General features: G+C 39.9%; 2 protein-coding genes across 6 annotated transcripts in view; one reads left to right on the top strand and one right to left on the bottom strand.

Moving 5' to 3' along the window:
• The window catches only part of TMEM255A (transmembrane protein 255A), a 52,622-nt gene extending 47,761 nt beyond the window's left edge, over window positions 1-4,861 (top strand). For 2 of the 4 annotated variants that reach the window (XM_008976742.4, XM_034950642.1), the window contains one exon: window positions 3,560-4,861. In XM_008976742.4, coding sequence (XP_008974990.1) covers window positions 3,560-3,727 — 168 coding nt within the window. In that variant the 3' untranslated portion in view covers window positions 3,728-4,861. Of the gene's footprint in view, window positions 1-2,491 lie in introns of all 4 variants that reach the window. The other 2 variants (XM_003823144.4, XM_014343540.3) reach the window with 1 other exon arrangement.
• Window positions 4,862-5,112: 251 nt separating this feature from the next.
• ZBTB33 (zinc finger and BTB domain containing 33) lies at window positions 5,113-14,266 on the bottom strand. 2 transcript variants are annotated; one of them, XM_003823147.5, is made up of 3 exons: window positions 12,525-14,266; window positions 10,737-10,838; window positions 5,113-10,093 (listed from the first exon to the last, which is right to left on the bottom strand). In XM_003823147.5, the coding sequence occupies exon 3, from the start codon at window positions 10,089-10,091 to the stop codon at window positions 8,073-8,075; it is 2,019 nt and encodes a 672-aa protein (XP_003823195.1). In that variant the 5' UTR covers window positions 10,092-10,093; window positions 10,737-10,838; window positions 12,525-14,266; the 3' UTR covers window positions 5,113-8,072. The 2 variants fall into 2 exon arrangements, with proteins under 2 accessions (XP_003823195.1, XP_003823194.1); XM_003823146.5 differs by lacking the exon at window positions 10,737-10,838 and having other exon boundaries at window positions 12,525-14,262.
• Between the last annotated feature and the right edge of the window lie 1,319 nt (window positions 14,267-15,585).

Genomic DNA, 15,585 nt, shown 5'->3' with positions numbered 1-15,585 from the left:
AGCCATCAGGCAGGCAGGAGGCAGGCTAAGGTGGAAGAGGAAAGCCATCTGTGTCCCTGAAAGGGTGGTGGCTCCTCTTTAAGCACCATCAGCCTGTTGGCCACCCCAGCCTCTAAGAAGCCGCTCAGGAAGCTGGAGCTGACTAGGCCCCGCAGTAGGCTATTTAGATGCTCTTCGTGCTTGGTGGTGCACAAGGATTCAAAGTTCTGTTCTCCTGAGCTGCCCACAGCATTATTAAAGTCACACTCTCAGGCAGGAACCAGAATACACCAGGCCAACTCCCTGGCTGCGACAAAGCCAAATCTTTCCCAAGGTGCCTGCCTGTTGCTAGGAAACTATGCACTGGTACTATGGGCCTTTTCCCCCGCTAAACCCCAAGGGTGTGTGGACTGCAGCCAGTTAGCTCCCTAGCTCTGCCAGGAACCCTTCAGCTTTATCCTTAAGACTCCCAGCATCCTCAAAGGGAAGTGAGAATCATGACCCCCTCCCCCCATACTTCTCAAACACAAAACTGAGAAGTGAAAACCCAAGGGCCGTTGTACCACCCCCTTTTATTATCAAAGTGTACAACTGCCACCCACAGCAGCTGCTGCCCACAGAAGCCTTTTAATGCCTCTCAGGACAGAACTGCCTTTAGCTTCACTTCAGGAAACTTGCCTCTCCCTTCTGTGGCTGGGAACACCTAAAACTGGCCTGCTGCCTCTCATGTCATCTCTGTAGTGGGATTTAGAGAGGCAGTGAGTGCCATATGCCCAGGCACAGAGATTCTTTGCCCTGGTGGGTCTTTGTTCCCCTCTCTGGTTAAGAGGAGAGAGTTCTTAGTTGAGGAAAGCAACAGAACAGGAGGGAGGGAGAGGAGGAGGAAGGGAGAGTTTGAAGGGTGCAAGATGGAAAATCAGGAAATCACTATACCGATGTTTTTAACAAAGGGTATCTTCTTGGAGGGAGGAGGAAAATTGAGTTTTTAAGAAGGAATCTAGATTGTCTTGAGTCCACTGCCTCAGGTTGTTTTGCCTTTAAGGGCTCTCCAGGTTCTACGACCCTGCCATTTCTTTGGAGTGAAATAATGGATGGGATTTGGGAGGCAGGGGATGATGGCAGCTAGCATCTCTTCTCAGTCTTAACATTATGTGGTAAGGAAGATTTTTCTGTGTCTCAAGCAAGGCTTAGAAATCTGGACATAGGTTTTATTTATTTATTTATTTATTTTCGAGACGGAGTCTCACTCTGTCACCCAAGCTGGAGTGCAGTGGCGTGATCTGAGCTCACTGGAACCTCTGCCTCCCAGGTTCAAGCGATTCTCGTGACTCAGCCTCCTGAGTAGCCGGGATTACAGGCACCCACCACCACTCCCAGCTAATTTTTGTATTTTTAGTAGAGATGGGGTTTCGCCATGTTGGCCAGGCTGGTCTCAAACTCCTGACCTCAGGTGCTCCACCACCTCAGCCTCCTACAGTGCTGGAATTACAGGCGTTAGCCACCGCGCCCAGCCTAGATTTTATTTTTTAAAAGCATGCCAAGTTCATCTACTATGCTCCTGAAGTTGTATTCACTCATTCAAGATTTATTGAGCACCTATTACTTGGCAAGTACTGTTCTGAGCTCTGGAGGATACAGCAACAAACACAACAGGCCAACTCTCCTTCAGCAGGGAAATCACTAGAGTCAAGGATATACATGGGCCAGGGAGAGAAAGGGGCAAATGACTCCTGCCAATTCACTGCATATTTTAAAAAATTCATTTCCATTCCTTTCCCAAAGACTAACAACCTTTCCCAAAGTAAGACAACACAAAGTAAAACTGAATACTCAGTGTCTCTGCAACCTGACATATTGCTCCTCATTCTCACCTCCATGCCTTTGTTACTCTTTGCTCTCCAACCTACTCTGCACTTGGGGATGAGGGGGCAGCAGTTAAGGTGGAGTAGAAAATGTTGGACTTGGAGTCAGAAGACTCCAGATCCAAGCAAGCTATTTAACCTCTCTGACCTTAGTTTCTTGTCTATGAGAGGGGCTCCTGACCACTGTACTACCTCTCTGTGATATACTCTTTTAGCAAAGACTTTCCCAGGGATCACTGGCTTAATATCATTAAATGTTCTCAAAGCCAAAAATTACCTTTTGAAGACTAGTTGGGACATTGTTGCCATAGCTTAAGGGAGAGGTATTGGAGGCTTGAGTTATAAATGTAAAAAAGGTAGTGATGGATTCAAGAGACAACACAGAAGTAGAAGCAACAGGATTTGGCAATTGATTGGATGTGGGCTGCAAGGCGTTGCAGAGGAGGATTCCCTATTTCTGCAGGTGGCTTGTAGCCTGAGTGACTGAGAGAACCACCTGTTCCAGGCTCATTAACTCTGTGAGGTTTGGGAGCTCTCTGTTCTTCCAAATAGAAAAAAAGCTTTGGCCCATATTCATTTTTAAATAGTAATGACTGTTCAGGGAACTGCAAACTCACTGCCTAAACTAACGTTTTCTTTTTATCACACAGCATTCCGGTGTCTTTCCATCCTCCCCTCCCTCTGGACTTTCTGATGAGCCCCAGTCTGCCTCTCCCTCACCCAGCTACATGTGGTCCTCAAGTGCACCGCCCCGTTACTCTCCACCCTACTATCCACCTTTTGAAAAACCACCACCTTACAGTCCCTAAAGAGGAATGCCTGCTGGCTATTGAGATTATTGTGGCTTTTGTATTTCTGCTTCAGTGGAAGTGTTAGGGTACAAAATTTAAAGTGTGACTCTTACGCATAAAGTTTTACAATGGCCTGCCAGGCTAGGGAAAGATAGGGACGAAGCTTATTCATTATTAGTGCAGAGCAGGGGTGGTCAGGCTGAACCCAGCACAGAAGGGCAGCTCACACTCTCTAAGCAAGGCTGGGGAGCCAGCCCAGCAAGAAGCTTGTTTGGACTTGCATTACCCTATGCTCCACCTCTGTATTCAGCAGAAGTGTGGTTGCCATCTTTTTCACTTTATGTAAAGGAGTGTTGCCCTCGGGCCCTTGGCAGATTGCCACCCCAGCACCTAGGTTGAAGCACCTGGCTTATAGGCCCTATCTTTCCCTACCCCTAAAGTCAGTCCCTAAGGACAATTTCCCAGCTGATGGGGCTACACAGTAGTTCCAATACAGAGAGTTCTGGCTAAGATTTTGTTTGCTTGTGTCTGGATGTTGAAAAAGGCTGCCCGTATCTCTTACTCCTTCCTTCTCTGTGAGTATTGTAAAAATGGCTGTTGTGATCACTCAGCTCAGCTTTTGTTATTGGTACCTCCTAAAGGGAAAAGTGCAATATTCTTGCATCTTCAGTAGTGGGGAACAGGATGTATTGTTCCGGAAACACTGAAATACACAGCAACATGTGAGATGTTTTAAGTAGATCACTTAGGAGACAGTGGTTCTACTACATGTTGCATTATTACAAAATACATTTGCTACAGGAGATATAAATCTTATGGTTGTAATTCAGAGTTTAAAAATGTTATAAATTAGGTTCTTGGGTCGTGATATGAATTGTTACTAATCTTTGTGACTATTTAATCTTCAAATATTGTGCTTAACCCCAGCAATCCGCACGTATCCTGCACCCCACCCCAAGAGTCATCTGTATTTTAATGCCACTGGTCCTTCTGTCTGTTGAGACCAGTGATGACAGCATTCAAGATTATGAAAGTGTTACAATGCCGCTTCAAGTCTGCAAAACCTCAAACGTAGCCAACTTGACAAATATTTAAGTGTTACGGCAGATTTAAAATCCATCTGGCACACCGTGGTAGGTATTTGTACAGTTCTTTTAATTACACATAGCTTTAAACCATCAACCTGATGAGTTTAAAACTTTTGCACCCATGCCTTCACTTCAGAATGAACACCTTCATTGTGATCTTATGTTAACCTGAGAATTGATTTGAAGGAAGATTGATAATCCTATACTTTATAACGTAAAAATACAGGGGCTACAGGAGGGTACCTAATTAGACAGTTCTCCAAACACAGAACACACACTGGAAAATTTTCCGGCCAATTTTGCTACCTCCCAACTTGATGGATTAGAGGTAGCGCAAATGCTGGTGCTCCCATCTACCTTGTAGACACTTAGCCATCAAGAATCAAGGCACAAGAAGTGCACTCTCTCATTATTAACAGTAAATGTTTGCAAGATATTCAGTTTAACTTTCAGCATCATGAATGTTCTTATCCAGATTTTGAATCCGAAAAACTATAATCCTTTTATGTTATACAAAATTACTATGATTTTTTACAGTTCTGAGCATATTAAAATTCTACTGGATTTCAAAAAGAGACTAATACCCAACTGACTAACTAAACAAATATCAACTTGTAATACTCAATGAATTTTTTTGCCATTTACATTTGACCGTTGGCTTTAGTGAATGTTCATATTTAATTTTTTAAGGCACCATTACACAGTTTATCCTACATTTATCACATTTCTTAAAGTGTTAAGATTCTATGGCTCCTTTCTATGTATTTTTCTTACTTTACAAAATAACCTGAAACAGTATAGATTTTGTAACACTTAATTTGAGCAGCTTTTTTATTACATTGAATTATATAAAGTGCATGTTACCTTAGAAAAATTAATATTTGCTGCTTTACTCTTTTGCAAAACATTTGCTGTAATGAATGGATTTGTATTTCCAATATGTATCTTGACTGCATTTTGTAATATTTACTGCTTTATTCCTAATTCTGCTTTAAAGTACTGAACTGGGCATGAAACATTAAAATATTAATCCAGAAACTGTATAAACTGGATGTTGCTTAAAATCTGTATCACTGCCATGTTGAAAACTCAGACTGCTTTTGTGATGTTTCAAATGAATAAAACTATCCTCCCCTCCTTATCCACTTGTGTCAAGGTAGCTATAAAAGTACAGCAAACGCTCTAAAGCAACTGACAGCAGCTGACTCACTTTTGACTATTAGGGTTCAAGATAAAAGGGGACATTTTTAACCAACATATAAAACCTAGTGGGAAATTTTGCCGTGCTGTCATCAGAAATACAGCCCCAGTCTCCTGCTATAAAAATTGAAAAACAATATAAAAACCCATATAATTTCTGAAAGACAATCTTGTAAAACACGCACTCAAACATCAGAATTAAATCATTTTATTTTTGCCACAAGAAGCTCTAAGAACTAATATCAGGCCATGGTTAATGAAAAGTAGAACTTAAAGTCATGACAGGGAAGATTGTACAAGTGTGAACATTACAGTACTCGGAGGAATTAACAAGGTTTCATATAGTTGACCAGCCAGAAAGCCAGTGCTGTTAAGTTAGCATTTAATTCTTTAGAATATGCATGCCTTGACAATACAAAATACCTTGATCAGTGTTTACCATTTTTTTATCTTTTTGGTACAATGGGGGAAAAATGCAGCATTATTTCTTCATAGTGGTTGTGTGTGGGGGATCGTTACCACCAAAATCATAATAATCATTTAAAGTATATTTTAAAGTTAGTCTTGCAAGATTGTTATGGCATTTTTAAATTTCTGTAGTTTAAGCATTTTCATTTTGTCATATCTTTTAACAAATTACTATTTCAAGTAGTTCCTATCCAGAATATTTACAGGTAATTTAGCATAGGAGCAAATTTGAAGCTAACTTCAAACAAGAAAAGGAAGTTCAATAGCCAGAGAGCTAAGTATAAGATAAAAAAACAATATGGTAATTTTAAACAGCATCTTGCTACAGATTTCCAATCCAATAAATACCAGGAATGAAGGACTTTTGCCCCAAAGAAGTATTTCACATGAATTCTGAACTTTGGATATGGAAACTTATAGAAAAACTGAAGACCCTGAGACACATGCAAGTAAGAGTCTTCTGGCAAAAATACAATTTAATTTTCCAGTTTCTCTCCTCCCAAAAACTCCAGAAGATACCTTTAGTAGGCACAGAGTTTAAATGTCATATTCAGAATTTACAGAGCACAGCAGCAGCAGCAAATAATTACATCCCTATTATTCAGAATGGATAGTTTTCCATTATAGAATTAGTTCCTGGTTTGTCATAATAGACTTGTAGAATCGGCCAAGTTTTATTATGACAAACTAATTGACCTAGCAGTTGAGTCTGAAAGATCTGGAAGCTCTGCCGGCATCCGTATCATTCACATCGGTAGAAGTAATTATGTCTAACTGGTGAAATAGCATTAATGAAACTCAAACAAATTTTCACTGAGTACATTTCAGAGTGCACACTATAGTCAAAGAGTAATGTTATTAATATCTACACAAAAAACAAACATATGGTGATTCCAGAGATCACAGAGTCTTAAGTTATAAGGTAATTTCAAATTTCCCAGGGGTTAGTTTACAAATGGTTTGAAGGTCTAGACTTACAGAACAGAAAACAGATAAATGCACATCACTCTACCTCTTGGCAAGCAAAGGATTTTTTTTCTTGTATTATTGCATGAACTGATGCCTGATACCCTCAGCTACCAACTTAAGAAACACTGAAACCACTACCTTCAAATCCAGCTTACCAACAGAAGAACGATGTATACATGAGAAATTATGATTAAAGCTTTAAGTTCAAAGTCAAGAAATAGACTATATTTTAAAATACATGGTAAGGAGAAAGAAAATATCTATGTTGGACTAAGAAATACTTAAGCAAGGTTACAAATGACTAATAACTATGCACAACAATCTTTTCCAGTATCAATTTTTTCCTTTGCAAAAAAAAAAATCATTTACAGACGTTCAACAATTCTGTTATAAATGCTAGGCTATATGTATGTTCCAACCTGTTTTCTTTTAGTACTAGCACAGTTTAGTACTAGCACTTCAGTAAGTGTTAACTTTATTTTCTAAGTGTTTAAATATGTGTCATTTTTAAAAGTGGTATTTATTGCTGTCAAGAAAAATGGGAACTGACAAGCCTATATAACATTCCTTATGTAGTTTCTGATTACTATAATATTGCAGCAATTTGCAGATGGAATAAAACTTATTTTAGAAGGGGTAAAAACCTAACAAATCTTGCCGAAAGGAAAATACTAGATCACTGATTCAACTATTTCAAATAAAGACTTCCTATTGGAGATTCTACGCAATATGAACATTTAAAAATATATGCCAGTAGCCTCCCACCCAAAATATGTAAAGTCTCACCCATGGAATCTATCATTTACAACGATTTATACATAAAGATTCATTTGGTGGCTTTCAGATTCAAAATTTGAAAATTTTCATTTTCATGGGAATATTTTTAACCTTAAGAAGCAAAAAGGAAATCTTCATTCCATTCTCTACTATGTGGTAGCCAGAGAATTAAAAATACATGCAACAGAACTTTTCATCTCCTCCTATCTGCCATTACAGAGATTTTTTTCATTAGTTTTTTGCCCCCAGAGACCACACTGCAAAGGTATAAAGTGGTCTAGCCACCAAAGTCTTTTACAGACTATGGCAATGAAAGCCAGGATTAATTCTAATTAGCTAAATCTAATTTGTTCTTCAGATGAGAGACTTGTCTGCATGGCTACTTTCATAGAGGGAGGGTAGCAGGAGGTTGCTGTCCGCTTGGACTAGCAGATTACACAACCCAAGTACAGACTTATTCTGATATTTTCCAGAACAACTCTAAAACTTATTTACTCTTTATGCCATATACAAGACAAAACACACATTTATTGTCTCAATGTTAAGAAAATTGAGAATTCAGCAGTAAAGTGCTAACATGGAAGGGGAAAGCTGTAAGATGTACTAGGGTATGCTAATAACTCCAGTTATTTTCAAAGAACATTCAGACTGCTTCAAATTCTATTCAGGAAACTATCTCTCCAAGCTTTTAATTTTTGCCTCTTTTAAATGAGCTGAAAACTAACTATATAAACAGATACTTGGGGAGGGGGTCTCACCTCTACTCAAAACTTTCAGGAAAATTTGCTTCTAAAAATTATCAACAAAAATCCCACTACACTTCCTTCAGATAATGTGGCAGATCAAATTAACTTGTTCGCACCTTAATTTGTTTTACAGATCTTCTGAAACCCCTGCCCCATCATCCAAAACAAAACTTTCTAGTATTTCAAAGGAGTTTAGTAAGACTCTGGTATTATAAATTCAAACTCAGTACTGCCATCTGTTACATTTTGTTTAAAAATTGAATCATTTTCCTGCTGAATAAAAATATCTTCCCAGGTCATTGGCTTGTTCTGAGTAGATGTAGTGGTCCCTACTGGAGGTTCTTTTCCAGTGTCAACCTTATACCCAATACCATCATCCTTCATTGCAGGAATGGTGCTTGATCTATCGGAAAGATATGCATATTGTCTGATTTGTAAAGACCTGCATGGATGTAAACGATAAAGCTTTGAGTCCCCAGAAGGATCTTGACTATGAACTGACTTTATATGTGAAGACATAAACTGATAGTTGATGAAAGATTTGCCACAGGCCAAACACTGATACCTTCGCTCCCCTGTGTGATGAATTTCATGCTTTGTGCGATATTCTGCAAGAGGAAATACCTTCTCACAGTAACGGCACGGATACTTCTTCTCCCAAGAATGAATGTTAAAATGTCTCCGCAAGCTTGTCAGACAGACATATGACCTTTTGCATACAATACAGATATAATAGACCCTTCCATCTACTATTAACTCATAGTGATCATCATGTTTTACTTTCATACGTTTGTTTGCCATCTCGCTGCCAGACGTTTTTGGTATTTCATTCTCAAGTCTGGCCTCCCCTTCATCAGGGTCATCTTTGACAGGGATCACTATATCATAAGTATCTTCACCGATATTTGCATAAACCTTGCAACCAGTCGATAAGCCTTCAATTTCAGTAGCTGTATCTAAAGTAATGATCTTCTGACCCTCCATTAGATGTTTTGATCCTACGCCTGGATCATTAGTATTTCTAGTAATTATATCTGAAATTTTTAAGGAATTGGAAAGTGGTTCTTGAAGAAGTGTAGGAATCTGCATCTTCTGTATTAATGATCCATCAAAACTGGTATTTTGGGAGGTATCAGCCTGTGGGACCAAAGATGTATTACTGACGGCCGAGTCAGGGCTGGAGCTAATAGTGTCATCATCATCATCTATTATTTCCTCCTCCTCCTCTTCATTGGCCTTGTTTCCTGTTAAAATAGCACTGTTTGGTGTCTGCTGATTCTGCACAAGTAAATTGATTGAAGAGGGCATATGATTTGGAAGTGAAGAACTGACATTTGGTGGTGTAGAAAGTGGTGTCTGATTTAACAAAATAATATTGGGAGTCAGATGTGTTGGAGCTGAAGATACCAACAATTTTTCACTTCCTTGTGTTTGGCTCAAAGTTGCCTGATTCACAGGAGTAGGAAGTTTCTGAGTAGGTGTGATATTTGTTAAAGGGGGCGAGTTATTGCTAGCACTAGGTGCAACATCTGAAATAGCAACAGGGCCTGGGTTAGATTGGACCTGTGTCACTGTGTTATTACTCGGCAAAGTCTCCTTTGTGGGCAGAATCTCGGAGCAAAAAATGACATCATCATCATCATCATCAGAATCGGTAACAATGATCTTTTTCATTTCATAATCTTCGGCAGATAATGAAAAAGACTCTGTTATAATAGGCATTATAGTAGCCCCATTATCTTGGGCTTCATCTTTTGATTTCTGTATTACAAGGTTCTTGTCACCAGAATCAGGAGGTAAAGGCTCAGTATTACCATCCTGCGCTGTACCTGAGATGCTTTTAACCTGTGACAATGGGACACCAAGCTCTGCTATAAATTTCACTCCTAATAACTGCCCTGATTTAATTAACTCATCAAGCAAATCTGATCTAACACGAACAATTTTAGAACTATAGATATAATTGAGAATTTCTGCAAAGATCTCTGCTCTTATAAAGCTCAGTTCAACAACTTGCCCAGCAACAGAGAAGAGCTGATGGAAGTAGGTACTAGAAGCTGAAAGAATATTCTTGTGAGCCCGGAATTTTCGGTCTTCCACAATAACGGTAACATCACAGAAGAGTCCATGGCCACGTTGCTCATTCAAGGAGTTCAGCAGACTGCCAGAGTACTGAATGTCTGTAGCAGAAATCAGTTTTCTACTCTCCATGCCTTTAAGAGAAAGAGAGGAGGGGATGGGAAAGGATTAGAGAGAAAAAACAAAAGTACTTATTTAGAATTTAAGCCGTAGCATCATTAAATAGTTTATTCAAGTTTTAACCAAAGTTCAGCATAATTTTTTGGCTTTTACAGAAATTGTTCATACAGGTTGGCTTTTGGAACAAGTGTCCAATTTCATGGCTTGCTCCTGAGTTGAGCAAGTTTTACATTGTTACAGAGATTTGAACAGTAATCTCCATAGTCACCTTTTTTTGAATATTAGATACATGCACCTCCACTAAGTGATTTTTAAAGAGTAGAATTAATTTTCTTAGTCCCAATTTTGGGTTTTCTCTCCAAGAAGAGGTAAGAGTTGACTTTTAACTGTCAAAATTAAGGAAAATCATCATGAACACACAGAAGTTATTTCGTCTGTAAATGATTTAAATGTCAGAAAAGCTCAGCGCGTGCAATACTGTGTCTGAAATACATACTCTTAATTTTAACTAATCTTTAAGAATATATGCAGAATCTACACCCTGGAGCCAATGACATTTATAAACACTGACAATTATTACCTCCCAACGTCCCATTATTTTTCTGTTATTTAAATTGGGGTGCCTCATCTTGATAAACTATTAAACATCTTTCTTACCCTTTCCTCTTTCTTCATCCCCTTGTCCCTTCCCCTCATCTCTCCATCTTTACAATTTCCAGAGGTGGAATGTTAAACAGTGCCAAGTGAAGTCAACAGACACTATCATGAAAAAATATGACAAAGGAAAAGGAAAGTTTACCATTTCTAAATGCCCACTTCCAAGAAAACACGAAACATTTTATTTTTGTTGGTAAAGAATCATATGCATTGGTATGAGAATTTTTTCCACACCAAATGAGTTAGTGAAAATGAAAACATTAACTTATTGGAATAGACTACTCTAGAAAAAGGGGATGATGTCAGTAGAATGCATTGTTGTGTAGCACTAGCAAAACATCATTTTTTGCACTTTGCAGAAGATATTTCCAGTAACAAAGAGGCCAGAGTTTTAAAAAACCCATATATTAAAAATATATAATATCCATACATATTATATATGGATATATTTTAATATATGGATATTATATATTAACAATTAGTTGACAAGTACTTTTAGTGAAGAAGTATTTTTATTAATATTCTCTCCCTTTGAAGTTACCAAAAGGGTGTCGATGTCACAATGCTTAAGTTATATATAGGTGGAGGGCAGTTCTGTCTCAAATACCTTCTAAATTTTTCAAAATGATACCTTAAGAACAAACAGCAGGCAAAAAGTCTAAAAATCAAGATTTAAAACATTATTAGAAGGTGTTGCATGTTAACAGTACCAAGGAATTCCAGGTTACCATAAAGGCATTCATCATCAGAAAGGGTGACCTTTGGACAGTTTGCCAAAAACCAGGGCTTCCGAAATACGGGCATTTCGACAGAAGTCGATATTAAGTGGAAAGACAGGTTTTCTGAAAACGGCACGCAATTTTTGTCATTTGCTCCCGGGTTCTTCCAATATGGGAATGCGTCAAATGTACGTGTCCAGGTGACACTGGGACTCGGTTTCGTTTATGTGTCCCCCTCCTCCCACTCAGGGTGGCCCCAGAGACAGCACAAGTCGGTCTGAACCCACTCCGAAGATATGCGATTCGACTGTGGAAAAGCCATTCCACATCACTGTGAAACCCTTGACCGAGGGCCAGTTCGGAGGAGCTGGTGACGGTGGAAAGAGATAAAAGCCATCCGCGAGGGAGTGAAACAAACCGACACGCGGCTCCCTGCGGCAGCTGAACCTCATCTCCCTTCCTCCACCTCCCTCTTCCCCATATGGACCCTGCCAGCTGCAACCGAGGTTTTTAACCCCAATTCACGTGCAAAGCAAGCTTCTTGCAAATACAGACGGAGGTACAAACAGCAGAGTGAGGGCGGGAGGAATATGGGGTACCAGGGAAAGTAGAAGGTGGCGAACGGCAGGGTGGGGTGTTGGGGGGGGGATGAAGCGAAGCAGGCGGCATTGTTGTGCCCCAGGAAGGGGACGGAAGGGGAGGATGGGCCTGGCAGAAAAGCTCTAAATCAAAGTAGGGGCTAGGGGAGTAAAAGAGGCACAAAAAAGCAGGGAGAGGGGCGAGGGAAAAGCCAAGTGGGTCTCTGTGATGGATTCCCCAGGCCCCGGGGCCTACCCAGGGCAGCGGCAGCCCCTCGGCCCCTAACGGCTAAGGGGACCGCGCCGCGGCCCTCGCGGCTCGTCCCCTCCTTCACTCCCCGGCCCACACAAAGAAAGAGCCGGAGGAGCTGAGCCTCCGACTCTGCCGCTTCCTGGTTCAAGTGAGGCGAATGCAAACGCAGGCGCGGCCCAGGGACGGAGAAGGCAAGCGCGCTCCTTCGCCCCCTCCCTGACTGGGGCCGGGTCCTCACCTGCTTCCCGGCGCCGCCGCTTCTCCTCCTCCGGACGCGCGGAAGGCTGGGAGTCCCCCAACAAGAAGAAGCCGCACTCCCCAGCGATTCTGCCCCTTCTTTAAACGTCGCTCCAGTCTGGGTCGACGTCGACGCGGCCGCCGCCTCCTGCCGCCAACGCTGCTACAGCTGCCCCACGCCGCCGACAGAGGGCACAGCGCGGGGGCGAAGCGCTGAAGCCAAAGGCGCCCTCCTCTTCCGAGCGCAGGCCGGGGTGGTCCGGAAGGGCCCGAGCTTGAGGCGGCTCCACTTCGGCGCCGTGCTCTGCCTTCGGTTCTTTCCGCAAGGGGGCGGAGGAAGACTGGGAAGCTCTTGTGTGTTCGGCTCTTTCCGGAGGGCTAAAGGGTGGGAAAAAAGGAAAGGGAAAGATCGGGTAAGACAGTCGCAAGCAATTGGATGGAAGGGAAGCGAGTCGTTTTCATCGAAATTCAATGTGAACTTCTAGGGCATACAAACTTTTAGAGACTATACAGGTTTCATTTATTTTGCAAGTTTGAATCTGCTCTATTAGACTGTTTGCTAGATGATAAACCATCTTGAAATATAATCAAAATACATACAATCAAATATAAATTCACAACTTCTTATGGTAATTCAAGTTCTGGGATAACAGGAGAGCAACTACATTACAGTAACTACTTTTAAGAAAGAAATTTAGTGTTTGGACAACTATCTTCTTAATTGAATACTAAATGGTGCAGTACTATGTTAATTCCCTCATTCCAACTAGCATTTACTGACCCCCTGCTTGATCTGTAGCAAAAACCCTATGTTAGGCTCTCGGGAATACAAAAATGAATAACCCAAAGGTCTCTACCTCTTTAGGGAGCTCAGTAGGTAGGTACACAAACATGGACAAAAATATTTGTACAAGGTGTAGAAGCAGAGAGAAGAGAATAGCAAATTGAATGCTGTCATTTGACCTGTATCTTGAAAGATTAATAATATTAACATTTGCATTTTTAATTTTTTATTGTTACTATTTTAATTTTTTATTATTACTATTTCCATAGCATTTCATCTTCAGAGGGCTTTAGTGTCTGACACATAGTATGTGTTCAGTGATTGTTTAATGACCGAAAAAATACATTGTGAGTTACATAATTTTTTTAAAATCCTCTGGTAATACCCTTCCAACTGAGTACCATAATGAATGAAGCAACAGGATGGGTGTTTGGAGAGCAAAATGTTTCCCTTTTAGGCTGGTTATTGATCATATTCAACTAAGGAACCAAATAGTAACTTTTTTTCTGCCATAATTAAGGCCATTCACTACCTTCATTATCTTTTTAAAAAGATATATATAGGATAATACTGCATTCATTTCCAAAATCTTAAATTTGTACCTATTAATACCTTGCAGTGGAATTCCTGTGCTTCTTTCCTAAAAAATCTTGCTGAAAATGTCCATCAGGATATTAGACTGAAAACAGATGTAACTATATCTAATTTTCTCTGACAGGAAATCAGACATGGATGTCATCATCTCATCTACCTATCCCTAATCTATTCTTCATCTTCCTCAATAAAGTAAAGCCACATGGTATAATAAAACATCAAAGTGGTATAATATAGCTGTATTTCACATGGAAATATGCAATTCCTTAAGCTCTTCTCCAAGATTTTGTATTGTGGGAAAACAAACTATGTGGGAATTATTGCATTATTGATTTTTGATTAGGACTTAGCATTATGAAAAGTTTCATTGTTTACTATAAAGATATTTCATGGCAAATAGAAGTATGCTGTTGTAAAATAAACTAAGGCAGATTAGTATTTTTCCTGGCAACTGAGTACTTAATAACCATTTTTCTGAGTTATCCTCCCCAAAACTTAGTAGTAAAAAAAAAACTTAGTAATTAGAACAAAGTATATCTTGAAAGTTTAGGATTTATCTTTCAGTGGCTTAATTGATGAAAACTAAAATGAGACATATCTTTGAAATACAGATCACAGTGGCAATAGATGCCACTCTAGATATCATGTTTGTTGGTCAGCTCTCAGTAAACTGGAAGGCACAATGCAATTTATTTTGCACCAGCATTTACATCACCGAGGCTGGCAACAGAATTGCCTTGCCATTGTCACTTTCCTGAAAGTATTTTAAAAGTTTGGAGTACCAACTAACATATGATGAAAGCTGTTCATTCAAAGCACAGTAAACCTTCTCTTCCCTTCTTGCTGTATCTCTCACCCCTAACCAAGCAAAAACTAAACAAGTTTAAAAGCTACCTATAATGAAAGGGGGTCCAATGGTCAGGAAAGGAATTTTATTTGTAGGAAAGCAGAACAGACCAAGAAGCCTGAGTGGCCTTAATAATTGTCTTTGGGACAGGATCACTGGAAAGTTTAATTAATTTTCTGTTTCTCAACTAGTCATTTCACTTTTACTTTTGTTTTTAATCTGGAGGGCTTAACCCTACTTCAAACAACCCAGTAGTTTGAACTCTATTTCAAACAACAACAACTCACTTTGGGAGGCTGAGGTGGGAGGATCACCTGAGGTCAGAAAACAACCTATATCAAATGGATTTGGAGGTATCAATTGTTTCACATTCTAGAAAGGTTTTATTGGCTGAAAATGGAATGAGTTAGGTTTTATAGCCGTATTGTCAGTGTTTGCTTGCCTTTTGACCTTGATTGTGAATTCCATGAGGGCGGTAACTGTCCTCTCCTGTGTTAAAATGCCAACAATCTCGTGGGTGCTTAATATATATTAATTGATGACGAAAGATAAAGTGACACTCGTTCAGTCTTAGAGCACTTCCTATATGTTATGCTTATGGTTACAGATTTGGTAAGGTCACTCCATGGGATCTGCAGAAACCCTAGTAAGGTAGAGTGGAAGAAACAAAGTCTTAAGCAGAAGATGTGAGTGGGTTGGAATTCTGATACTGCCACTTCCTAGCTCTTTGATCTTATGCCTGATTCTTCATCTGTAAAATAGGGATAATAATACCTTCCCACAGAGTCACTTTGAGGATTAAATGAATCAACTATGCATAGTGTCAAACTGCTCACG

The sequence above is a fragment of the Pan paniscus genome, chromosome X (genome assembly GCF_029289425.2).
Source record: "Pan paniscus chromosome X, NHGRI_mPanPan1-v2.0_pri, whole genome shotgun sequence".
Taxonomy (NCBI): domain Eukaryota; kingdom Metazoa; phylum Chordata; class Mammalia; order Primates; family Hominidae; genus Pan; species Pan paniscus.
The sequence above is the reverse complement of the archived record's forward strand: the minus strand, read 5'-3'. Positions and strand labels throughout refer to the sequence as shown.